Source organism: Camelus ferus, chromosome 12 (genome assembly GCF_009834535.1).
Source record: "Camelus ferus isolate YT-003-E chromosome 12, BCGSAC_Cfer_1.0, whole genome shotgun sequence".
NCBI classification, from domain to species: domain Eukaryota; kingdom Metazoa; phylum Chordata; class Mammalia; order Artiodactyla; family Camelidae; genus Camelus; species Camelus ferus.
In genome coordinates, this window is record NC_045707.1 from 8,001,860 (window position 1) to 8,028,383 (window position 26,524).

The 26,524-nt window shown below is 52.3% G+C and overlaps 1 protein-coding gene and 1 non-coding gene across 6 annotated transcripts; one reads left to right on the plus strand and one right to left on the minus strand.

The window, feature by feature from the left end:
* Positions 1–9,778: 9,778 nt before the first annotated feature.
* Positions 9,779–21,705, minus strand: PNPLA5 (patatin like phospholipase domain containing 5). Of its 5 annotated transcripts, none has more exons than XM_032492393.1 (9): positions 21,400–21,704; positions 20,758–20,987; positions 19,088–19,153; positions 18,588–18,797; positions 17,377–17,437; positions 16,139–16,312; positions 13,940–14,072; positions 11,579–11,695; positions 9,779–10,942 (listed from the first exon to the last, which is right to left on the minus strand). In XM_032492393.1, the coding sequence occupies exons 1-9, from the start codon at positions 21,590–21,592 to the stop codon at positions 10,858–10,860; spliced, it is 1,269 nt and encodes a 422-aa protein (XP_032348284.1). In that variant the 5' UTR covers positions 21,593–21,704; the 3' UTR covers positions 9,779–10,857. The 5 variants fall into 5 exon arrangements, with proteins under 5 accessions (XP_032348284.1, XP_032348283.1, XP_032348285.1 ...); XM_032492392.1 differs by having other exon boundaries at positions 9,779–10,945; XM_032492394.1 differs by lacking the exon at positions 19,088–19,153 and having other exon boundaries at positions 9,779–10,945.
* A 1,328-nt stretch (positions 21,706–23,033) lies between these two features.
* On the plus strand, positions 23,034–23,160 carry LOC116667882. Its single transcript, XR_004324935.1, has one exon. It is a non-coding gene; the product is annotated as a small nucleolar RNA SNORA56 (small nucleolar RNA).
* Positions 23,161–26,524: the final 3,364 nt, after the last annotated feature.

The window sequence follows — 26,524 nt, forward strand, 5'->3', positions numbered from 1 at the left end:
CCCTGCTCTTCCCAGCCCGCAGCCGCATCACCTCCATCACGCGTTCGTTCACCAACCCGGTGATTCTGTCATACAGCAAGCCGTCAACACAGAATCACGAAATACTCCAGCTAGGAGTGACCTTAAAGATTCATGCATTCAGCAATTATTTAGGGAGCATCCGATAGGTACCAGGCACTGGTGGAGGTCCCGACCAGTGAGGCTGGCAAAAGCCTGGCCCTCTTGGACCTTACATTTGTAAATAACCAAGGTAATTTCGGGTAGTGACAGATGCTATGATGAACATGCTTACAGTATCCTGGTGGCAGAAAGGGGGGCGGTGTTAATTGCAGATTCCCAGGGCCAACTCCAGACCTCAAGATACCCAAGACTCTGGAGATGGTGCCTCTCAAATCTGCATTTTAAAAGTACTTCTTACGCAGAATACAAGTTAAGAACAACCGATTTCTATAGAGATTTTAGAACAACCTCTCCTCCTTTCACTCAAGAAACATAAACAGGCGTACGTCATTCTATTGCGCTTTGTAGAAGTGTTTGTTACAAATTGAAGTTTTGTGACAACCCTGCATCCTCAAATGATGGTTAGTAATTTTTAGCAATAAAATATTTGTTAGTAAAGTCATGAACATTGGGGGTTTTTTTAGAAGTAATGCTATTACACACTTAATAGACTACCTTATTATGTAAATATAACTTATATGCAGTGAGAAACAAACAAAAAAAAATAGTCGTGTGACTCACTTTATTGCAGTATTAACTTCATTACAGTGATCTGGAACCACTTCTGCAATATCTCTTAGGTATGCCAGTATTAAGCACCTACTGCATGCTGGGGAAACACAAAGATGAAAGCGATAAAGTCCTGATCTAATTCTCTGAGGTTTGGTGTCCGTGGCTGTGAAAGGGGAATGATAATCTCCACCCTACGTACTTATAGTTGGGAGGACAGAGATAATTACACTAGCAAGAATCCGGGGCAAAGCGGATAGGTGGGGCCTACTTGCTCTCTCTCCTTCCTCCTCTGGACTGAGACACCCACAGTCTGGCATGGGACACACACACGTGGGCTGAGAGGCATGAGCCATGTGTACACAGTGGGGCAGAGATAGAAGAGCATTAACCCTGATGGAGGAGGCTTGAGGATGTCTTTACAAAAATGAAACAGAACATTCCAAGCACCCAAGACATCATGAAGAACGATTGGGTAATGACACAAAGACAGGCAGCCAAATGCTGGAGGAACTGAGTGAGTGAGTAAGCTGATGTTTAGATGAGGTTCTCACTATGGAAGAAGACAAGGAAGAACCTTGTGGTTTTATATTGGAATCTAGGGTATTGACATGAAGTTTTTTTTTTAATATATCTATTTCTTATCTTTGCTGAAAAGGCCTTTAGGCCCTGTATTCCCCTAGGCACACCCAGTTCCCAGATCTTGGTTTCTAAATACTTCCCCACCAAAAGGAACTAGAGTTTCTTGGAGAAAAGGCTGACTCTGGGGCTAGGCAAAGAAAGTAAAAGATGAGCCTAAAATATCTTTGGGGACAAAAAAAAAAAAGAAAGAAAGTGTTGAAAATGATGGGAATAGGTCCAAAGAACACAGGATCTAGCTTGAAAGACCAAATTAGGAAAAATTTGCACATATTAGACAAGAATTAGAGACAACTCCAATGTCCACCAACATTAGACTGGGTAAACTGTGATGCATTCATACAATGGAATTCTTACTACACAGTGATTTTTTTTAAAAAAAGAATTACTGGTATATGCAACAACATAGATGAATTTCACAGTCAAAATGAAGAACAAAAGAAGCCAAACACAAAAGGCAGTGTGTTGTATGATTCCATTCATATACAATTCAAGGACAAACAAAACTAATTTGTAGTCAGAGGTCAAAAAAATGTTTAATTTGGGGCAACGGGAGGGGGTTGACTGGGAATAGACATGAGTACCCTCCAGAATACTGGCATCACTAAGAGCATCTTAGTGATGGTTACATGATGTTATAGGCAGAATATAGATGTATATATAGATGCAGACACAGGGGAGTCAGAAGAGCCCTGCACTTGGGCTTTAAAGCTCTGTGGTCGCATCTTAAAATTCTTAATAACTTTATCTGTGCATTTGTGCTTCGTAAGTGAAGCCTGATGGATCAATGAAGCATGGGCTGAGGGCTTGGAGCCTTGACTCACGTGTGGTCCCACCTCCTGCCACCTTCCCAGGACAAGTTCTTGACTGTCCACTCCTCTGTCCTCTAGTGTCCCAACCTGTGACCATGGGGTCTGGAGATCAAACTTTAGAGAGTCAGATATGATGCTGACACCCTACAGCATCTCAGGGTGGGGCAGGATAGAAGCCATCCCTGTCTCTATCCTAGGCTGTCAGCATCTCAGTGCGTTTGGTAGATGAATCAACAAAGGTGAACTTCTCTCCCACAACCCATTCAGGTACCCATTTCTCTGGTGGGGATGTTGCAATACCCTTGGGGCAGCAGGTCAGTGGGAAGGAGTGATGCCCCGCTCCCAGTCAGGGCTTCATGGGTCTGCCTCAAAGCTGACAGGAGGAAATGGACAGCCAATGAGCTGCTCCATGAGTCGTGGAGTGGGTCCCCCAGCTCCGCTGAGGGTCTGCAGGTGCCCTGTGAATATCCCAGTTTTGGAGAGAGTGGCATTAAATAGAAAACTGAAAACACCATGACAGGTTGAGAGATTGTGGAAGAAGGTGAAAAGTTTTATATTTTAGTAACTTTAGTGACACTTTTTCCTCCTTTTAAACAAGAGGCCCTACATTTTAATCTTGCACTAGGACCTGCAAATTATGTCTTATATAAATGTATGTATAAAAAAGTTATTGAAGTATACTTAAGATTTGCATATGTATGCTATACCTAAATAATTTACTCTGTGTATGCACGTATGTATTTAAGCTAAAAGAAAATATTTTAAATGGTATATGTTAAAATTAATTAGGAAAGGAACTGTAGGAAAAAAGAGCTTATGATTCCATACTGAAACTAAGAAAAATGAATGAATTAATGAATGAATTAATAAGTGAATGAATGAATGAGGAGAGAAGAGAAAGCTCTTCTTTTCAGTAAAATGTCAACTAAGAAATACAGAATGAATGATAGAGTTATAAAATCACCATTTTGCAGCCATCATAATAATAATTAATCAGATAAGTATATCATTCGAAGCTAAAGCCATCAATGGGTGAAGATTTGTTGAGGAAAATGTATTTTTCCAGTCTCAGTGCATCTACTCCAGATCATTTATCAATTACAAAGGAAAAGGGATCACTTTATATTGAAGGAATCTGGCAGACACCATCTTAACCAAGTTATCAAAATAGACATCACCAGTTTACATGGCAAACTGACACCTGAGCCTCCTGATGTGATGTGAGGGACAAAGAATCACTTGTGTGGTTTTCCCACCGAAAATTCATATCCTGAATCTAATAATGAGGACAGAATACAAAACCAAAGTCAGGGGACAGTCAGTAAAACACCTGACCTGTACTCCTCAGAAATGTCAGTGTCGGGGGAAGGGTATAGCTAAAAGTGTCAGGGCGCATGCTTAGTATGCAGGAGGTCCTGGGTTCAATCCCCAGTACCTCCTCTAAAAATAAATAAATAAACCTAATTACCTCCCCTGGCCGAAAAAAACTTTAAAGAAAAATTTTAAACAAAAATTAAAAAACAAAAATAGACAAAATAGTAAAGTAAAAAATATATCAATGTCATGAAAGACCAAAAAAAAGTTGAAAGAACTGTTCTAGATAAAAGGAGACTAAATGTAATTGACAAGGATGTTCCTGGGACAATTTGCAACATGTGAATATGGGCTTTATATTAGCTAGTAATATTGTATCAATTTTAAATTCCATAAATTTTAAAACTGGACTATGGTTACGTAAAAGAATGCTTTTTCTTTTTTTTTAAACATTTTTTATTGATTTATAGTCATTTTACAATGTTGTGTCAAATTCCAGTGTAGAGCACAATTTTTCAGTTATACATGAACATACATATATTCATTGTCACATTTTTTTTCGCTGTGAGCTACCACAAGATCTTGTATATATTTCCCTGTGCTATACAGTGTAATCTTGTTTATCTAAAGAATGTTCTTTTTCCTAGGAGGTATGTGCTGAAGTATTTGGGGGTGTAGAATTATGATGTCTACAATCTGTTTTCAAATGATTCTACAAAAACCCCACAATTATAACATAAATGTGATTGCGTGTGTATACGTACATTGAAAGAGAAGGAAAATGTGGCAAATGTCACAATTGGTGAATGTAGCTGAGGGTGTATGTTCATTGTTGTATCAGTTCTCTATTAATGCTGTAACAAATTACCACAGATTCAGCTGCTGACAACATGAATTTATTCTTAGAGTTCTGTAGGTCATGCGTCTAATGCATTTGTCACTATGTTAAAATCAAGGTGTTGGCAAAGCTGTGTTCCCTTCTGGAGGCTCTAGTGATGAATCAATTTACTTGCCTTTTTCAGCCTCTAGAGGCCGCCCACATTCTTTAGCTCTTGGTCCCTTCCTCTATCTACAAAGCCAGCAATGCTGGGCTAGTCTTTTTCACAACGTATTACTCTGATACAGACTATTCTTCCTGCCTCTTTCACTTTTAAGGTCCCTTCTAATTACATTGGGTTTACCTGATAAATAACTCGGGGTAATCTATTTTACAGTTAGCTGATTAACAACCTTAATTCCATCTGCAACCTTAGTTCCCTCTGACATGTAACGTAACATATTTACAGGTTCTGGGGATTAGAACAATGACTTTTTCTGGAGGGTGGGGAGGTGGTATTCTGCCCACCACAGTTTATTACTTCTTATAACTGTTCCTTTGGTTTAATTTTTTCAGAATAGAAATCTAAAGAAAAACCTCTGTTAACATAGAAAATCCTGAGGACCCTACCAAAAAGGTACTAGAATTAGTAAATAAGTTTAGCAATGTCACAAGACACAAGGCCAACAAACAAAAATCAATTCTATTCCTACATACTAGCAAGAAACAATTGAAAATTGAAATTTATAAAATACCACTTGAAATAGCATCAGAAAACATTAAATGCTTAGGAATAAATCTAAGAAAATATGTGCAAGATTGTATAACAAAAGCTACAAAATACTGACAAGAGAAATTAAAGAAATTAAAGAAATAGATACCCTGTTCATCAGTTGGGAGACTGAACATCGTTAAGATGCCTGGTCTCCTAAAATTCATCTATAGAGTCTGTCCAATCCCAAGCAAAATCCCAAAGGGCTCTTTTGTAGAAGTGAGCTAGCTGGTTCTAAAATCTATACGGAAAGCCAAAGTAACTAGAAATAGTCAAAAACTACTTTGAAAAAGAATACCAAAGTTGAAAGACTCAAACTACCTGATTTGAAGACTTAGTATAAAGCTGTTTACCTTAAAACTATAAATCAAGACTGTGGGTTTGGCATAAGGATAGACATATAGATCAATGGGGTCAGGATAGAGAATCCAGAAACAGACAAAGACATATATGATCGATTCATTTTTGGAAAAAAAAAATCCTGAAAGAATAAGCAGCAGAATCTTCTTATGAGCCAAAACTGCCCACGGATTCTGATCTTCCCCATGGGTGGTAAACACCCCGTCTCTGGGGGTATGTAAGAGGCTGAATTGTCCTAAGTAACGTGGCTTCAGCTAGTTCTCCGCGCTCTGAGATCCCCGAGGCGGCGGCGAGGCAGGGCCGCGGCCGCGGGTCGCTGTCCACGGTGCTGAACGCGCCTAGCTCACCAGATCCTAATGCTCCCCCAATGCGAGACTCTCGGAAACCGCAGTACCCAGTGGCGCTGGTTTTGCTTTGCTTGGTGTTCTATCTTGATGCATATTTTCCTACTTGTATGTACTACCCAATTTTTAAGGTTACGTTCTCTTTTATTAAGGAAATGTCAAACATATACAAAATTAAAGAGACTAGCATAATGAACTTTTATGTGCTCATTACCCAATGTCGATTGTTACCAATTCAGATTTTATCATCTCTCACCTACTCCTCCCCACTCAGATTATTTTGAAGCAACTCATGTATTATATCGTTTCTTTCACAAACATTTCAGCATAAATCTCTAAAAGATAAGAATTCTTTGAAAACACATTCCCAATAAATTAACATGACTAAGAAGGAATGATTATTCCTTAACATCACCAAATACCCAGTTAGTGTGCATTCTCAGATCTATGGGTGGGGTGCAAAGCTCAGAGGGGTTGAGGTATCTGCCCGGGGATGCCTACTGTAGCCAGGATTTAGTGCTGGGGCAGAGGTCGCCCCAGTAGCATCACGTGACCCTAGACACAGATCAGCCCATTCTAGCCTGCTTGCCACAGATGACATTAGGAAAGTCTGAGGCACAGGGTGCTGACTCAAGCAGGTGAACACACCCACAGGGTGTCCCCTGAGGACACCAGTGTCCAGGAACTACAGGGTCCAACCATATTTGTGCCCAGACAGGTCTAGTTCAAGACTGATATTTCTACAGAAGAGTCCTGAGAATCAGTATTTCAGCCCAGCATTCTAGTGTACAGACAGGATGGAACCACAGCCTGACCTGGCTTGAATGCTAACTCCACCAGGGACTGACTGTGGGACCTTGGACAAGGAACTTCACCTCTCTGAGCCTCAGATTCCTGGTCTGTTTAATTTGTCATGATCCACCCCCAATCTGCATTTGTGCCTGCAGTCCCCACTCATGGAATGACTTTCTGCCAACCTGAATTCTAGGTTTCCATTAAAATCCAGTTCAGAAACCCATTCTTCTGTGGCTCATCTCCTCCTGGAATCATCTCTCTTCCCTCTGACCACAGTGGTATTATCTATGTTACAGACTCAGAACAGAGCTGGAGGCCCCTTAGAAACCAGCTAGTCCAATTCTTGATTTTAAAGACAAGGAAATGAAGAATTGGTTGAGGAAAGAATTTGCCCAGTGTCATAGAGCAAGTGTACACCGAGGCTGTGTTGGTCTAGGGATCTTTCTGCTGCCTGGAGCACACACTTGGGCATTGCCAGGTCTACAGTTACCAGTAAACATGACCTCTCCATGCCTTAGTTTCCTCATCCATAAAATGGGGGAGAATAATGCCTACCTCCTAGGGCTGCTGTGAGAATTAGGTGAGATGATGGGCTTTGAAAACTGTAAAGCGGCATGCAGCTGTGAGGGTTAGATTTCCTATTACCCCCACAGAAATAGCAATAGAGGCTTGTGAGCTGCTGGGAGCAGGGCTCTGCCTCGGGCATCAGGACAGACTCAGCAGACAGTTGGCACTCAGAAAGCCAGGGTGGGGAGCCTGCAGCCAGCCCAGGAATGTGGTTCAAGAATGGGGCCATTGCTGTGCCAGGGCTCCAGGGCTCAGAGAGGCCCTTGGCTAGGACATGGGAAGAAAGAGGAGAGTGGTGGCCCCATGACTTTAGCACACTGATAGGACGCCATGGTGCAGGGTCCAAGAGGGCTCTGTTGTCACACAGGGCCAAGCCCCAATCTCAGCTTCTCTGAGCTTTGTCTGGACTAGTTCCCACCCAGGGTCAGAGTGAGGCCCAAAGGGGGCCCAGTGGTCCTCCTAGTCTGGTGCCTAACACAAAGCAGAAGTGTAGTTAATGCATTGTCACTCCCTGCTCCCCTCTTCTGAGCAGTAATCTCCACCATGTGACGTAGTCTGCAAGGAGCACTTAATTGTCTCCATATTCCGTGAGGTATGTGCTGTTGTCTCCATTTTACACAGGGGAAAACTGAGGCTCTGGGAGAAGTAAAGGAATTTCCCTAAGTCACGTCAATACTGAGTTGCAGAAGTGGCACTCAAACCTGAGTTTAACCGAATTCAGATCCCAGGATCTCTCCTCCACTCTCAGGAGGACACAGGGGCGACACATCGGGGAGCTCTGACCTGGAGCAGCTCGTGGGCTGTCTGCTTTGTCAGCTGAGCCACCAGGAAGAACGTGGCCCTGCTGGTAGCCAGTGGCTCAGTGAAATCCACAGGGGCTGCTCAAACCAAGTTCATTCATTTGGAGGCCACAGTAATAGAGACAGCGCCCAGGAGGTGAGAGGTGAAGGGCAACTTAGGTCTGGTGCTGGTCCTATCATATTGAGGGCAGTGCTGGCCTCCATATGCTTAGAGGGCCCTGGACAAATGAGGAGTAAGGGGCTGGAGCTTGCTGAGCAGCGTGTCTGGGTTGGGGATGTCCCTGAGGAGTGGTTGTAAGGCACGGGCTGGTTGGTCACCATGGAGAAGAGCAGCCGCAGAGGGATCAGATCCCCACCTTTCTACCCCTGCCAGGCTGTCCCCAGGCAGAGCAGCAGGGTCCGTGGGCCCAGAGTGCTGAGCTGGGTTTAGTGGAAGAAAACCACAGGCAGTTGGATTTTAAAGCCACCTGAGAAAATGCTTAAGAATTAAACAAGAGAGAAAGCGGGAAAGTATATGTAAACGGTGAAATACGCTGAGGGAAGCTTGCCAACAGTCTCTGCAACTATCAAGCTGCAAACCGATGAACTTGACATGTAAGCCACATGTAATAAAGACCAAAGAGAAGTTTTCAGGCCAGAGAATTACAAGCAACTGAGATATTCAACCGAGAGAGCAGGACACATTTAACAGCATGCAGCTCAGGGAAGGAGAGGATGGTGGGAGTGGCCAATTCTCTCTCTGCCTGAGACACAAAACAAAGCAATGGGGCAAAGAGGAGCCCAGGGCAAGCCCCAAAGAACTGACAAGAGAGGGGGTGATGAGGGAGGCCTGATGGCCATGGGAATAGAGGCCTGTGTCCTTGGTAGGGGACAAAGGACGGGGAGCAAGAACATTCTCAGAGGCCTCCTGAGCCTCTAAATCCTTAACCTGGAGACTCACAAGGCCAGACCTCTGCTTTTCTGGCACAGGAAATCCGAAACCCAGCACCTGGGAGGAGGGACAGAGCATCCCAGCTCCGTGCAGAGAGGACCACAGGAGTCTGAAGATTACCTGACTCAAGGTAGGATAGCCCCCTTCCTGTTGCAAGGGACAATATCTGTGCCTGTGCCACCCAGCTGACACCAAGAGGGGTCAAAGGCCAGTTCAGTCCCAGCAGATCACGGAGACGGATGGGGAGCTGGAGCACCTCCCGCACGTCCTCCCTCTCTGCCCCTCTCCTCTTCCTTTCTCCCCTTCGCCCCTCCCAAGGCCCTCCCAAACTCCACTCACTCGCTCATCACTCATCTTTTGGCTTCCCTGCTCTTGCCCCTCCAATGACTGCCCATCCAGACTCCTAATCACGTGGACAGCGCCCTCCACAATCCAGCCTCTGTCTACCCTGCAACTGCCTCGTCGCTCACAGTGCACCCGTGACTCCCGTGGCTCCAGCCACATCAGCTGCCCTGTTTCTTGAAGAGATCAACTTCATTCTCAACCCGGGGCCTTTGCACTTGCCATTGCCTCAGCTCACAAAACCCTTCCCTGGCCCTCGCCTCTCATCTCCAGTCTCACCTCAAATTCCACCTCCTCGGAGAGGCCTTGCCAGACCACCTGGTCGTTGCTTCCACCCTCCGCACCACTCCCCACCCCTGTCATTCTCAGCCCGCTGCTTCCCCCAGCACTGCCCTTCCTCTGGGCAGTCTTATTTTCAGTTTCCTGTTTACCGTTTAGCATCTGCTCCTGCACCCAAAACAGCATGTAAGTTTTGTTCACAGCTCTGTCCCCAGAGCTTGTAACTCACTAAGTATAAGTCAAATGAATGAATGAATGAATGAATGATTATGTCCGTCATTCACATATTTATTACTTTGCTCCTTTTCCTTTCACATCTGCCTCCATTTCTCCACCATCCCCATCCCTCCTCGGGCTGAGTGTCTCTTCAGGGTCTGGCCAGGGGCGCAGTGTGGGTTCTGCTTTGAGGGGAGGAAGAGCAGTGACTCCTAGGAGAGGGCAGAAGAGGTCTGGCGTCTCGGCATCCTCTGTGCCCGAGGGAGAGGGGGCTGGGTGGGGGAGAGGTGCTGCTACACCACAGACCTCCCTGAGGAACAAGGCAGGGCAGAGTTGAGGTGGTGGGAGCCAGGCCCTTTGGGCACCCCAACAGAGGCACATGTGGCTGGGACTCTGAAAATACTTTCATCCCTCTCTCCCCTCCCACCCTCCAACCTCCAGCCAAGGGTTCCTGGGGGTGGACCCAGTAAGAGGTGAGAGATCAAGGTTGCTGGAGTGAGGCAGACCATGGAGGTCAGGGTCACCCCCATGGGCTACCGTGGGACAGAGAAAGGATCAGAGGGGAGACACACCCCACCCCATCATTTCCATTTGCTCCCTGATCTAATATGAGCCTGTGGCCTTATCTCCGTCTTCTCTAAAGGGCTCTCTGCCAACAGCTCTACCACAGCCCCCAAACCCCTCATCTCAGAGGATGCTGCCCTGAGTTCCCTATATGGAGATTCCAGAACCAAGATGTGTGTCTTAGCTCCCGCCTTCCTTTCTCCCTCTGATGAGACAGGGACGGGGTGGCCTGGGCACACAGTAACCCAGGGGTGTACCAAGAGGATGTGCCTTACCCAGAAAAAAAGTACCTGGGCCTCAGGGGACTGGCTCTGAAGCAGAGGCTCCAGAGGGGCTCAGGGGGGGCCTCTTCCAGCTCCTGGGAGCCACCTGCCCACATGGCCTGGAACAAGGGTCTCCAGTCCTCCCTACCTCCCCGCGGCTGACAACTCCGGTGCCTGCCCTGGGTTAGCGGCCAGGCTCTGAGCTCTGGAAGATTAGTCAGGACTCAAGGACCAGGGCAGATGTGAGCACAGGGCAAGGGCCACAAAAGGAGTCAGGAGAGGCCAGTCACTGCGCAGGCCCAGCTGGGTCCCCTCAGACCTGATGGGCGGATCTGGGCTCCTTGGTCAGGTCCGTGGGAGGAGCGGCCTCACGGTGGAGCGGGCTGGGAACCAGCAGCCTGCTGAGGAAGCAGAGCCGGTGAACACAGATTTTCAGAGCCTGGGGTTGGGGGAAGCCCTGGGTCACTTTGCTCCCAAACCCTGTAGTGAGGAAGGACTTGAGACCCTCGTCCTGGCTGGGCAGGATGGCAGGAAGGTTCTGGGACTGGCCACTCCCTGGGAGCGCTGTGCTGATTTCCTGGCTTAGCAAATGGTTGTCAGCTGTGGGAGTGGGTGTGGGAGGACCTCAGGAGTCTCCAGCCAAAAGGGAGGGCAGGTCAGGGAGAGGCAGGCAGCTCCAACCCAGACCCCACCCAGGGCATGTGGCAGGGGCTGGAAGGACGGCGAAGGTCTGGTGGGGATCTGACAGAGCAGGGAGACCTGTCATCCTCCGGGAGCTCAGGCTGTCTCTGTGAAGCGGGGGTGTGGTGACTCCCCAGAGACTGGCCGATGTGACTGGACGGCTCCTACACCCAGCCCCAGCACGGGTCTGGCCCACAGCAGGGACCAAACACCTGTGCTAGGGGCTGCACGGGTGCGCGGAACAGGACACTGATGATGTGGGCCGCCTGCCCAGGGTCCAGGGAATCAGCCAGTGCCTCCCCCTCCCAGCACAGCCTCTCCCACTCCGCCCCAGGCCCCTCGGCCCATCTCACCTGACCAGCCCGAGGAGCTGGTTCTTCGTCCTGGAACAGATGCTGAGGGCCAAGCTCCTCAGCATGGCCTGCATCCACCACAAGTCAGCCGGCACTTCGGGCAGCCACGCCACCAACCTGGACAGAGAGGCAGCAACAGCTTCGCCCGGCTAAGCCCAAGCGTGCAGCCCCACTGAGCCCACCCTCCCCATGGGTCCAGAGCCAGGCCGAGGTCCCTGCGCTGAGGCACCAGGACTAAAGGAAGTAGGAGTAGGAAGCACCAGTGGTGCTGGCTCCATCGCACAGCGAGTCGGACACACGGACACCTCCAGAGGCATTGGGGGCGCAGGGAATGATCCCTGATGGACTGTGAACTTGATGGAGGCGGCCAGGCCCTTAGGGTCATTGGCCCCACAGGGCACAAGTGGAAAGCCTAGGGGTGGAAAGGGCGGGGCTTTGGGTTCAGGCTGGCTTGGTGCGCAGCCCAGCTCCCAGCTGTTCATCAGCTTTGTGACCTGGGCATGTCAGGGCCCCTCTCTGGGCCTCATTTTCCTCACCAGCCAAATGAGGACCATCACCTCACCAGCAGTTCCTAACCTCCTCCCTAACTCTGTCCCTTCCTCTCTCTCCTCCCCAGACCAGCCTGTCCTCCCCACTCCACAGCCCTTCACCCACTCTCCTCTCAACAGCTAGCAACTTCCTAAAACTGACATTTGATCCTAGTCCTCTCTTGCTCAAAGCCCTCTTGTGGCTCCCCACGTGGGCCCCGCAGGACCAGCAGAGGCACGCATCACCCAATTACGGCCGAGGGAGTGCCTGGCCAGGCACCTTCTCAGATTCACTGGACACTGCAGGCTCCCCTCCCCACAATGTATTGCCCTTAGAAGGGCCTCCAAACCAGGGCCTCAAATTGGGCAAACAGTCCACAGGGTACAGTGTGACAAGCAAAACATAAACTGGACTGTCACCTCCCTTGTTCTGGACCTTCTGCCTCTATTATTGCAACCTACATATTGAGTATGTAAGTTATAGAAAACAGCAGATACAAATTTCCCTGTGGTCTGGGCAGGCCTCCTCATCAATGCTCATAAGTGGATTTTTTTTTTTTTGTAATTGAAAAGGCTGGTGTTTGCATAAAAGCTCAGCATAAGGACAATCCATGTCAGCAGAAAGTTCTCTCTGAGCTTTGGGTCACCAGCAATCTAGACAGCAGGGCTGACGTAGTCACTAACTCAGCATGGAGCAGGACAGAGACTTGTAGACTGTCACAGGCCTTCTTCTAGGGAATAGAGAATTTTGAAAAATACAGATCTCCCCATGACACTTGCCTGCCAAAACCTTCACTGCCTTCCTGCAACTGTCAGAACAAAGTCCACACTCCTCACTTAACCACAGATCTCCTTGTGTCTAGCCCCTGCCAGCCTCCTCAGCCCCACCAGATACAGACAGCACTCCACATTTTGGTTCCAGCCACACTAACCTCCATTTCAGCTCCTCAAATGAGCCTTCCTCCCTTCTGCCTTTTGCCCCAGGACCTTTGCACATGCTGTTCCAACCATCTGAAATACTTTTCCATTCCTTCTTGGCCTAGTGGACTCTTACCCATCCTTCAGATTATAGCTCAAAAGTTGTCTCCTCTAAGCAGCCTTCCCTGACCAAAGAATCCCTCTTGTGAGCTGCCCTAGTTCACTGTCAATATAAACCTCTCCTAGGAATCCACAGCCAGTGTAGCCCTCTTTAGGTATCCCTAGGCACCGCTGGATTATCCAGGTGAATGTGTGGTGATGTGAGCTCCACGAGGCCAGGGACCAGGTCTGAGTCAGTGCTGCCTCCCAGCCCCCAGCTATGGCGTGGCCATTAGTAGGCCCTCAATAACTATTGGTGAATGAATGAACAAATGATGCAGTCATCAGCAGAGTCAGACTGCTTAGTGGGGGCCTAACCACAGCCAGTTTGCCCTGGAAAGGCCTCACTTTATAGAAAAGGAATCAGAGACCCAGAGAGGTCAAGAGAGGCCCGGGGCTCACAGACCAGCCCCTAGAGGTATCCTCTCGCAGCACATTTTCTCTGAGGCTCTGACAGGTGGAGCAATGGCCAAAGGTCCTAGAGACGGAAGGGGCCAGGCGCTGAGCAGGAGGCCCACTTCCGATGGGTGGATCCGAGGGATGGATCCCAGCAGCTGCTCCGCCTCCCCCTCAGACCCACCACCAAGTCTCCTCGAGGTCATGCCGCCAACATCAGGCAGCGCGAGGAGGCCAGCCAGGCTCTGCCCGCCCCCGTCCCCCGCCAGCATGTCAGCTGCCCTTCCTGCCACGGGCACAGGTCTCTGCCACAACCCTGGCCACAAGCCAGCCCTTCCCAGGACCCCCTGCCGGGCCTCACCTTCTGCTCCGGAAGTAGACATACTCAAAGGGCAGCGTGCAAGGCAGCAGTAGGTAGGTGAGCACCCGCCCGGGCCCTGACTGGCAGAGGGAGGCCCAGGGGCTGGGGTCCCTCATACACGCCTCCTTCAGTGCTGCAAGAGAAGCCATGGCATGGCCACCCAGCCCTCCAGCCACCCCCCTCACCGTCACCCTCAGGGAGGACAGCCCGAGCCCCTCTCTGCCTCCCACAGTCCACAGAGGACACCCCCCTCCACCCCACCCTGTCTACAGCGGGAGCAGCAGCATTGATGGAACCCCCACCCCCAGCCGGCAAGGGGCCAGGCTCTCAGCTCATGCTCCCTCATTATTGTCCCTTAAACGGCAGAGTGTGTCCCTTTCACAGATGAGCAGACTGAGGTTCAGAGTGGAGAAGTGACTTCCCAAAGACCATGGGCCAGAAGTGGCAGGGCCAGGATGGACTGTCAGGCTCCTCAACCTCCTCCCACCTCTCCCGCCCCCCTGGAAAGCCTGTTGTGGCCCCTAGGGTGGGACCAGTGGCCACACCATACCTCCCTTGATAACAGCGCCTCAGTATTATTACTAACTGCAGCAGCAGTAGCTGTGACCACAACGACCATTTCCCAAGCCCCCAGCCCCTTCACTGACCAGAGCGCAAGGGCCCGGCATCCTGGCCGGAGCAGAGCCAGAGCCTGAATCCCAGCCTCCAGACCATGGCTCAGCCACGCATACCCCACCAACCTCGACTCCGGGTCCCCAGGCAACACTGTGCCAAGACCCAGCTCCCCGCTACCTGTTCTGTGGCCTGGAACGAGTCCCTTCCCACCCCTAGGTTACCTCCTCTGAAAAATGGGGATGCTGACAGGGCAGACCTCCCTGGGGCAGGTGGGGATTAAGGGATGTCTGTAAGGGCGGGGCCGGAAGCAACTTCCTTCCCGCAGGGAGGGCATGCTGGCTGGGCCGTTGCCCTAGTGCCCCATCAGAGAGGTTCTTTGGCGCCCCCGTGTGGCTGCAGGGACACCGTCAGGGCTCCAGAGCCCCAAGCTTGTACTGCAGGGGCTCAGCACAGATCCAGGTCCATCTCTGTACGCCCTGTGTGGTCTCCTGTGCAGATAGTGGTGCCCTCCTTATCCCTGCATCCATCCTATCACCCCCGCTCTGGCCTCGACCACCATCATCTCTCCTCCTGGCCTCCCACGTCTTCAGCCCATCCCCTCCCGGGTAGGTGCAATAAACTCTGGACCTAGAGTTCAGAGCAGTAGTGAACTCTGAAAAGGAGGGGTCATTCCCCCCACCACAGGTGCTTCCCTATCTCTTTCCTCCTGCAGCTTTCCAGGCCAACTGCCCCACCCTCCCAGGCTCGCCAAGCCCAATCTCTGCTACCCCACCCCTCCCTCAACCACTATGCTGCAGCTACAGGGGCCTCCAAACTGCCCCATCAAACCCAGGACATTCACATGTGCCGTGTCCTGGGCCCAGATGCTCGCCTTTCTCTCTTTTGCCTGGCCAGCTCTACCTGTCAGGTCTCACTTAATGCTACTCAAATCCCACTCCCACCACCGAAACATGTACCTATGTGTCCCTGGGGTGGCAATTATGACATTCAGGTCACTGAGCAGAAGAGCAGACTAAACAGGTCACAGCAGAAGTTCTGGTTCTGCTAGTTGTTAGCTGTGTGACCTTGGGCAAGTCACTTAAGCTCTCTGTGCTGTGGTTTCCTCATCTGTACAATGGGGACAATTCAGTACCATCCTCAGAGTATTGTCAGGGGGATGAAATGAGTCCCCCTCCATCTGGAGAGTCCAGAACCCTCCATGTGGGCCTCTCCTGTGTCCCTCAGTACCCCCTACCCTTTCCTGGGCAGTGTGAAAAGACCTGGCTTCCCCAGGCACAGACTTGGCTTTCAATCCACAAGTTGCAGGCTTTGAGACCCTGGGGAGCCCCTACCCCTCTCTGAGCTTCAGTTTCCCCAGCAGGGAAATGGGGTCAGAAAAACACTCAGGCCCGCGGTGGTGGTCAACAGTGAAGGGGGCAACACATTCGAAGCCCCAGCCCCATTCCTGGCGCTCAGTTAATTGTCAGTAAATGAGTCCTGTCCTCTTCTAGGCCACCATCACTTTCAGGGCAGGGTCCCTGGCCCCAGGCCTCTGCGTGCAGGGTACCTGGTCGGCAAGCAAGCGCAGGAGGGAAGGGGCAGTACCAGCCTCCAGCTCTGGGGAGAGCTGCTCAAAGTTGGGCACATCTTTGACAAGCACGTTGGGCACTGCGCAGTTGAAAGACAGCTCTCCGTCGTGGCCAGCATCCTGGTTCCCGTCAGCTGGGGCCGGGGGCTCCTTAGACACCAAAGTCCACAGCACTGGCTCCTTAGTGAGTCCTGGGTCAGTGGGCGGAGGGGCACAGCAGGTCAGCCCATCTAGAGCGTCCCGGTCGCAGTGATTCCCCAGAGCTCCCGCTGCCTATACCATCTGCCCCTCGGTGCTCAGTCCCAGCCCTGGGGCCCTGTTAGCCCCAGGAGGGATGGACCCCTGGCTCATCCTGAAAGACCCCTTCCTGCCCTCCCCGTGCCCTGCTCTGCTCCCTGCTCCCTGTGCACTTTCTAGTGGTCAACACAACCCAGAGCCTGAAGACCCAGTCCAAGGTTCAAATCCTAGGGTCACCAGCGGCTAGCAATGTGAGCTAACCTCTCCACACAGCGGTTCCCCTCCCTGTGAAAGGGGGAAATTAAGACCTGCTTTATTTGGTCATCCTGAGAATGAGATGAGATAAACACATAAGGCTTAAGCCCAGGGCTGGACACACACTCTGGGCTCAGCACGTGCTTCCCATTGCTGTATGTTTGGGGCCCTAGTGCAGGGGTCAAGGGCATGGGTTCTGGAGCCAGATGGCTTGGGTTCAAATCTCAGCTCTACCACTTTGAAGAGCGTTACCCTGTGGGATGACATCCCAGCTAAGAAGAGCTCTCTGGCCCGCCCCTGCTCCTTGGAAACACGCTCGCACACAGACACAAACACACAGGCTCCTGTGGTTCTGCTGAGGTCTGCGCCCTTGAGGTGCTAGCTTCTGTTCCTTTCCGCTTGCTCAAACCCCGCTTATCTGTCCCGGCCTCCAGGAAGCCCTCCTTCACCACCCAAGCCACCAGGCTGGGTCAGGTGCCCCTGCTGGGCTCCCACAGCCCTGGGCATCCCTCCGTCTCCCTGGGGAGATGTCTTTCCCTGGGTCTGTCCCCGCCTCTCCCGAGCCAGGTGGTGGGCAGCTTGAGAGTAGGACGTGTGTGATTCCTCTCGGGGTCCCCAGCAGCCAGCTCAGGCCGAGCATAGAGCAGATGCCGAGGAGGAGAATCATGAGCTGAAGTCCCTAAAAACTCAAACAGCTGCAAGCAGGATCCACCTGGCACTCACGTGGAGGGTGATCCCTAGCTACTGGGGGTCTGCCACCTACCATGTTTCTCCAGGAACCTCAGGGCATCCAGGTAGCCTTGTCTGCAGTTGTCGGCCACTACCTGCCAACACACAGGTCGGGGGGGGGGGCTGGGGAAGGCCTGGACCTGACCCTGGAGCTGATGGTCACAGACCAGAGACTCATCGTCAACTGGAAGTGATCCCACTCTTGGGATCCCAGCTATGCTTCCCAAGAGACTCCTCAGCAGGGCTCAAGGACCCTGGGAGGTCTCTGCTCAGTTTTGGCCAGAGAGGGCCACCGGGCTGCAGGTGGAACAAATCTGCTCCAACTGCCTCCCTCCCCGCAGCCTCATTCCTTCCCTCCGCTGAGACTCCCTGGCTGGGGGCTCTTGCTCCAGAACCCCCCTCTCTGGCCTCAATTCTCTCCTCTGGAAAAATGGGGTAACAGGCCTGGCTGGGGATGCCTGGGATCTTACCTGCTTCCCTACAGATCAATAATGGGGGTTCCCTTTGCCCTTTGATGTTCATTTCCAGGACCAGCCTGGGATGGCAGAGGAACACAGAGACCCACACCTGCCTGTCTCAGTCAGGGCCCCACTAGTGGGGAAAAGGCACCTGCAGGTCAGGACAGCACTCTGACTTCCTTTGCTGTGTGACCTCGGGATGGCCACCCACCTTCCTGAGAACCTCGGCTTCCTTGTCTATAAAATGAGGCTGAAATTTTCTGTTTACCCCGTGGGTATAGGGAGGATCAGCTTAAATGAACAGGGCCTTGTTTCATAAGTTACAAAATGCTATGCAATCAGAAGAGGTGTGAAGGAATTGGGGAGGGCCAGGGAGTGGCTGAGGTGGAGGAGTGCGGGATGACGATAAACTGTGGTCCAATCACCCATTTCCCAGAGACAACAAGGAGCAAAGAGCAGGGAGCGCGGGTTGCTTGTCCATCTCTTCCTGTGCGTGCACCTTGACGCCACTCAGAGGGTCAACTGGGCCACGGTCTAGGGCAGCAATTAAGAGCATGGGTCTGGGCTGGCTGAGGATCTGAAGCCTGCTTTGCTGCTTCCAGGCTGGGTGACTTTGAAAAAGCTGCTTAACCTCTCTGAGACTTGGTGTCCCCCCCTGAGAAACGAAGATGATAACGGTACCTTGTCACAGAGTCTGACCCAGAGGGCCACCAGCCTGACTCATGGGGCACTTGATCGTGGCCAAGCCTCTAACACCTTCAAGGCCAGGCACGGGGACAAGACTCACCTCGGGGCTCAAGGGTATGAGGGAGGAGAGACCCAGGTAGAAGTTCTGGGTGCAGATCTGGAAGCTGACATTGAAGATGTTCAGCTCATGCATGCTGGCCGAGGTGCTCTGGGGACAGATGTCCACTGTCCCGTGGAAGGGTGACACGGTGATGACAGATGGGGAGTCCGCAAAAGGCAAGTTATTGCTGAACCCGCCGTCGATGTAGCGCTGCAAATCAGGCAGCCGTGATGCCCTTAGGGTGTCCTCCACACCCACGCTGCCAGGAAGCCACCCCCGAAGACGGGCTGCAGCCGATCACCTCTAGCTGCCCCCGAGCCAGTAGGTCCACCCCAACCCAGGGTGCTCTGAGCACTCCCCGGAATAGGGGAGGGCCTGGCACACAGTAAGGGCACAAGGAGCACTGTTTCCTCCAGCCACGCACCTCTCAACGGTAGGTACCCGGGCAGCCCAGAGCACAAGGCAGCGGCCCGGTCACTAAGCGCCCGACGCGTACTTACCTCCCCTCTGAACATAGGGGGAATGGTCCCACAGTAGAAAGGGACGTACAAGGAGCAGATCACAGCCTGGGAGGACAGGTCAGTGGAAACACAATTATTCACACTCCTCGTGTTCAGAACCTGCTCTGGGCTCGGCGTTCAATCCCAGAGCAGCCCGCAAGGCGGGTGTCATGAGTGCTGTCTCTGGACAGCCGCTGGGATTTTTTCTCCAAAGGACAGACAGGCACCAAGTACCATTTCCCCTTCATCCACCTGCCAGGAATTCTCCACCGAGAATCTAGGTATGTCTCCCACAGTGTGTTCCCTCCAACCATTCCAACCAGGTACACCTCAAACAGGAAACCCTGATTCTTTCCCTTTTTGGAAAATACTGTCTACTCTTCCCAGTAGAGGCTCTGACAAGTCCTGCAGTGGAGAAGATGCTGGAGAATTCTCTTTTGTGGGGAGAGTCGTCGAACTGTGCTTTGCAGGATGTTTAGCAGCATCCCTGGCCTCAACCCATGAGGTGCCAGTATCTTGTGCACATGCACACACACACACAGAGTTGTGACAGCCAAAAATGTCTCCAATGTTGTTAAATGTCCCCAGGGAGAAAAAAAAATCATCCCTGGTTCAGAACCACTGACTTAGAGCTTACCAGACCCATCGAACGTGGAGCCTTGTCTCAAGGGGCACTTGGAGACATCCCTCTAACCCTTCCTGGGAGATGTAGAAGCCATCTCAGCTCTGACCAGATGGAGGTGCAGAGCCCCGAGCCCATAGGCTGATCATCCTAGTGGCAGCGGCTAATGGTTACTGAGCACCTAGGTGCCAGGCCAGGTACTATGTGCAGTACAGGCCCGGATGCTGGGATGCACTTTGGGGTCCCCAGTTGGCTTCCTCAGGAGCCCACCGCAAGGGACTGGCCCATTCCCTGCACACACTGAGAATACCAGTCAGCCCACACTCAGAGACAGTCCTTGAGCCAGGGGAAGCACAGCCCTCCTGGCCTTACAGGGTCAGGACCTGTCGCTCGACCTGTCTGAGCTCTCCAGGGGACCCATTCCCTACATGGCCCTCCTGAGCATCCCCATGGTCTGCCCCTGGCCTCTCCCTGACCACGTGGCTCTCTGTCATATCCCCGTTTGATTCCAATGCTGGGTTGTTTCTTACTTTGTTACTAGAAGATGTGGTCAGTTTCTGCGCCCAAACATGTTTGAATAGAAGTCGCAAGATGACAGAGATTTTCATCTGCGTCATTCCTGTTGAGTCACTTGGAATGTGCTTGCAATGGTGACTGGCACATAATAGATACTCAATAAATGTTTGCCCACTGTGTCAAAACGCGCCTGGAGACCTGGATGGGGTGGGGCTGGGCAGGCACCCCTCTGGGAAAAGCAGCCCTTTCGGGGACCCTGTATAAACAAGCCTGGCTTTGAGGTCTCCCCAGCCATACCCTTCCTTCTGTGTGTAGCCCAGGGGCCTCCCCACAGCAGGCTAGGGAGTCCTACTCCCCTTCCCACTCTTCTGTGCATCTCAACGTCCTCATTTGTGAACAAACTGAGCTTCCATCCCCGCCCCTCAAGAGCCCCAGAGAAGTGTCTGCCTCTGAAAAGCTCCTGTAAGTCACTCTGGTAGGAGATGGAGGCCACCCACCTGCCGCCAGGCCCTGAGTCCCTCCACTTGCTCACCTGGATGACCTCATCTCGGGTGGCGAAGTCAGTGACGATGCAGTTCTGGCCATCGGGCCAGTGGGTTATCGAGATGCCCAGCCGCTGGGACGCCAGGATGTGGATGTCCGCGGGCAGATTGTCTTGCAGCTCCTGCCGGATGTACTCAATGGGCGCGAAGGCGGGGTGGAAGACGCCCAGGCTCAGCTGCTCCACGTGCTTGATCATGCCCAGAAGGCTGGAGCAGAAGTCTGCAGTGCGTGGAGGGGAGAGGGCCCTCAGCCACATAGGACACCTGCCCATACCATACCCTTCCCAAACGCTTAACCTCCCTCCTGGGGCGATGGGAGTGGAGGGTCTTCCCCTCTCCAGCTCAGAATTTCTGTGCCCAGCCCTGTGTTCAAATGCTCTGTCCACCTCTTGACCTTGGGAACACTGTTCCCAGCTCTGAGCCTCGGGTCCGTCCTCTGCGAAACGGGGGTGACTCAGTCCCGAGATTAAACGGGAGCGTGCCGGCTGGAGCGGCCGCAGGGCACCGCGCCGGGCAAGAGGCTCTGAGGCACCCCTCTCCGTGCCCACCCTCTCGGGTCAGAATCAGCCACGACTCGCGCCGGCGAGCCGACACCGCCCCGCGCCCCAGGTCCACGCGGCTCCCGGACGCACAGGCCGACTTGCCGCCGACGACGCTGAGGGCGCCGAGCGCCCCGGACGAGGAGCCGTAGAAGCGGCCGGCGCCCTGCAGGAGGCGCGGGGCGCGCTGGCGCAGGCACTGGGTCACTCCCACGTAGTAGAGCCCCTGGAAGCCGGCGCCCGAGAAGGACAGGCTCCAGCTGCCCTCCTTCTCAAAGCTGCGCATGGCGGCGGGGCTGGGCAGGGATGGGGTCGGAAGAGGGCCGGGAGGGGTTTCGGCGGCGGGTGGGGCGGGGACCGGGTGCGGGTGCCACACGGGGAAGCCCCAGAGTACGGAGCTCGGGCTGCGGCGGGAGATGAAGCTCGGGTGCGCGCCCGGGCCCCGCCCCGCGGGCCGTCGGCGCTGCGTCAGCCGCGCACCAGCCAATGAGGTCCTGGAGCCCCGACCCCCATCCCCAGGGGTGCATCAGGTGTGCCCTGAGGCACAGGCTCGCTGCGGGCGCCTCGCCGCCCTCTGCGGGGAGCAGCGCTTCTCGGAGAATTCTGGAAGACGGAACATCTTCTTATGCCAGAAAGCAAGGAAGTGCTCAAGAAACAATGGGACAGAGACTTGTCCACATCCTAGTAACACTTAGAACCTGCTAATATGTTTTCTTACGTGTCAAAAGGGTCTTTGCAGATGTGATTCAGTTAAAGACCTTAAAGCAGGACTATTATTCTGGATTACCTGCGTGGGTCTGATGTAGTCACAGGGCTCCTTAGACGATGGAAGAGGGTGACAGAAGAGTCAGAGGGAGATATAAAGATACTGTGGTGCTGATGTAGGAAGGGGCCATGAGCCGCAGAATGGGCAGCCCCTAAAAGGCAAGGAGGTGGATTTTCCTCTAGAGCCCTCAGAAGGAACAGAGCCTGGCTAACGCTTTGATTTTAACCCAGTGAAACCGATTTTGGATTTCTGACCTCCCACACTGTAAAATAATAAATTTGTGTCTTTCCTGGGCGGTGAAGTCTGTGGTAACTTGTCCCAGCGGCAGTAGGAAACTGATACACACTGCCTCTGAAGCACTTTTGACAAAAATGCATAACCTGAACGTAATCTTGAGGAAACATAACTTAAATGCAAATTAAGGACCATCCTACTCAATAACTTGCCTGTAGTCTTTAAAAAAAAAGTTAAGATTATGAAAGACAAAGAAAAGCAGATTAATGATGCATGGCAACTGAGCAATACTCAGTCCTGGATTCCCTTCTGGCCGGGAGGAGAAACAGCCCTAAGTGACATCATGGGGACAATTGGCAGAATCTCAATATGAACTGTGAATTAAATCACAGTGCTGCATTCATGTTATGTTTACCAATTTTGAAAATTGTACTGTGAATACCTAAGAAAAAGTCTTTGTTCCTAGGAAATTTACCAAGATATTTAGAAGTAAAGAGGCATGGTGTCAGTGGCCTAATTTCAATGGTTCAGGGGGAAAAAAATCTCTCTCTCTAGAGATCTTATATCCACATCTACTTATCTATATGTCTATTATCCAGAGAGAGAGAGAGAGAGCAACTGTGCCAGATGTTACTGAGTAAGGGGGACATGAGAACTCTTTTTTTGTACAATTCTTGCAACTTCTCTGAAAATGTGAGATCACATCAAAATGAAAAAAAGAAAAAGACAGCAGACAGTTATCCCTTTTCTGGTCTGGCTTGGTAGACTCCAGAGGGAGTCCGTCTTCAGCGTTAAATGGTGAGCTCTTTCCAGCATCAGTGTTTGGAAGGTGGCTTTAGATCTGCCAGAGACCACGGATTCACCGAGGGTAGAGCTTTCATTACCTCTTTCAGGTGTTCTGCAGAGAGGTGGTTGCTGAGGCAGTAACCTGCCCCAAAGTGGGATCTAGAGGGTGAGAATGAAAGTGCGGAGACCTCTCCACTGGCTCCCTAGTTGAGCAAGAAGGAAAAGGAGGAGGAGGAGGAGAATGTGGAGAAAGACTGGAGGGAGGGGGAGGGGGAGGACCAGAAGGCCACGGCCGTTCTAGAAAGCAGGGGTGGGCTGGGAGATGGGGACAAGGACACCACCAAAAAGAAGAGGAGTTGGAAGTGGAGAAGCACTTTCTGAGCCATGAAGGCAGCTTGAAGCAGTGTGTCCTCCACCTGCTGAAGGAATGGGACATAGGTGACGGAAAGGGCAGGTGGTGGCTGCTCTGTGAGCCTTGGGCAATGTTACCTGGTGTGTTCACTCCACCTTCCCCTATTTTGAGAACATGGGTGGTGAAGGAGGTGGATTTGACACCACTGACTCCTCTGCTTGTGCAAGTTGGGAAGCCTGGGCTTCGGGCCCAGCACTGCATGGCCACCAGCTATACCATCAACCTGCTTCCCAAAGCCCCACCCACAACTGAAAAAAACCCTGCAGGAATGAAGTCTGCTCCATGAAATGGTGGAACTGAGCCACACTGTTCACTGGTGGAGTACCCTGGTCTACTCCAATGTCACCCGTACTTCCCCTTTGGGTACAGGCCTGGCAAGGACTCGCAGCGCCCATGGTGTCCTTGGGCCTGGCCCCTCCTTTTTCACTCCCAGCAGCTTGTGCCAACAGCCCCCATCGTGTAAGACCATCTGGAGGCTTGTGTTTGTGCCAGAAGCCAAACCGTTCCAGTTCCTCAGGTGGTGGTGGTGACCCTCACCCTCTTCTGAAGGATAAGATCACTCATGGCTGAGAGAAGAATATAGCAATTTAGTAAAATTTACTTGTTACACTTTTTACATTAAAAGAGAAAAGGTGCAGATCTGAGCCCTAGGAAGGCCTGACCGTCCAACATCAACTGGTACAAAAAGAGACAGCGATCGGAGAGGTCAGGGAAACAGCCCAAGGGAAGAGGGACTCTGATGAAGCCCTGAGGTGGAGGTGGGGCCAGGCGTGGATCTTTAGAGCCCAGCCCAGGGCGGCCTTGGCTGAGGCCGTGAAGGAACACATGGGGGCAGGGTGGGCGGAGGGAGCGCAGTTATTATCTGAAGGTTGTGAAAGGCTGTGGTGTAAACACATGGCGCCAATAAGCCATATGGCCCAGGCCGTTGGCAGAAAGGGAGGAGGAGGAGAAGGCGGTAAAGCTCTGCGGCAGATAGAACCTGTTTTCCCCCTTCCCACAGCCCCTGCCTCCATCCTGACTGTGGCACCTGGCCCCTGATGGGCCAGGATCTTCCAAGAGCATTTCATCCCAGATGCAAGACCCAGATTTGACGAGTTGACTCCAGCCTACTTGGGCTCTGGAGTGGACTCTGCCGCTGGGGCTTGAGGCAAGTCACTGCCTCTCTCTGGACCTCAGTTCCCCTACCTGTGAGTCGGGGAAATTGAACTATGTCATAGACCCCAACCGTTTTGAGAATGAGGCTCTCACTTCACAGCTGCACCTGGAGATTCACCTCACAATTGTCATTTTAGCCTCCACTGATGGAGAAAATACCGCAACCAAGAGCTGCTGTGAATTCAGCAACACTTTGCAAAAGGTGAGCAGTTTATTGGTCACAGCAAATACTGAAAAATGCTGGTCCCTGTGGGTGCAAAGCAATCTATTTACCTTCTACGCAGGGCCCAGCACCTCCACCACCTCCCTTCCACGTGGCGGCGCCCAGCGCAGAGCCTGCGCACAGCAGGTGCTTGTGAAATGAGCGGGTTGTCCCAGTGGAGTCCAGAGGCAGCAGGGCCATGGGCCCCGCTGGCAGGCCTGTCTGTGGGTCCAGCTCCTGGGAGGTGAGCACTGGGGTCAGAGAGCGCAGCCAAGGCCTACTTTAAGGAGTCCAGGAGAATAATTTCCACGGAATATTTATAAAAAGACTTCAGGCCACCAGCTCTGAGGCTCTGCCCATGAGACAAATGAGATGTGGGAGGCCGGCAGGGCAGAGTGACAGACAGACCCAGACAGAGGCCCACTGAGAAGGGGGTGGGGGCTGGGATGGCACCCAAGGCCTCCTTCAGGACACAGGATCCAACTTCCTTATTGTCCCCAGGGGGAGACCAAGGATGGAAGGTCCCCCATCCGGTGCCTTTCCAGGGCTGGTGCTGAGCAGAGGCCTCCTCAGGCAACCCCCCAGTCCTGTGGAGCAGAACTGTCATCCCTTCTTCACAGATGAAGGGACGGGAGCCCAGAGATGCCAGGGCGCTTGCCTGAGCCACACGGCCGGCTAGGGCCAAGCTGAGGCAGGGTACTGGGCCTCCAGGCCCGTGTTGTCTCAATCATTCAAGGGAAGAGGGGGCCTACTCTTCACAGTGTCACCAAGACTCGGCCCCCAGAAGTGGAGATCCCAGCCCTGGGGGTAAACCCTGTTCACGTCAGCCTCGGGTGAGCGAGGCGGAGCCCCTCAGGGCGGCCCTGGGATCCGGAGGACTTCTGGGAGCTGTGACAGAGCTTCAGCCTTTGCTCCCACCCCAAGGACCTGGCCCACTCCCAGGGCACCAGGTGCAGCTGCTTCTTTTGGTCACGTAGCCGGGACGACACTAACCTGACTCCTGTAACCCAGCCCCAGCCTTAAGGAGGGGCCAGGAGCTGCCATCTGACCTGCCTATCCCAAGACAGACAAAGAGGGCCTCTGGTCCCAGGAACCCACCGACACAGGAGCTGGGGCCCTGGGAGGACACTGACTGCCCAAGGCCAGTCTTCCTCCCTCCCTTTATCTATTGTGTCATCTCGATCCAAAAAGGGCTTAAGAGGATTTACAAAATACTTCTTGACATGATTTTTTTTAATGAGGAAAAAACTGGGGACGAGGGGAAATCCTGGAGGTAAGACTGAGGTCAACAATGAGATGCAGCAGAAGGGGGCGTCTGCGCTGGTCCTGAGACAATGTCCAGGAGTGTGTTTTATATGGAATCTCGAACGCAAAACCCAGAGATGTGACCACTTAGTGGCTGCAGTCTCTTGGGGAAGCCCAGGCAGGCCCAGAGCCAGCGCCCTTCCCCTGCACCCTGCCCTTCCCTCACTGTGCTCACCCCTGAAAGGGGGCCAGTCAGGGAAGACTGCCTGGAGGAGGAGTTTGGTCAGGGCCTTGAAGGGAGGGAGGATGGGGGGAGGCTGAGATTCAAGCAGGGTGTTCTAGAGCAAAGGAACTGAGGTGGGAAAGCATAGGGTGTTTCTGGGATTCAGTGAAGGGACCCACTGGAGGGAAGAGAGGG

Coding starts and splice junctions, on each gene's coding strand:
- PNPLA5 (XM_032492392.1), bottom strand. CDS start 21,592: ATGCGCAGCTTTGAGAAGGAGGGCAGCTGGAGCCTGTCCTTCTCGGGC. Junction 20,988..21,399: donor CGTCGGCGGCAAGTCGGCCT/GTGCGTCCGGGA, acceptor CACGCACTGCAG/ACTTCTGCTCCAGCCTTCTG. Junction 10,946..11,578: donor CAGCTCCTCGGGCTGGTCAG/GTGAGATGGGCC, acceptor CTGCTTCCTCAG/CAGGCTGCTGGTTCCCAGCC.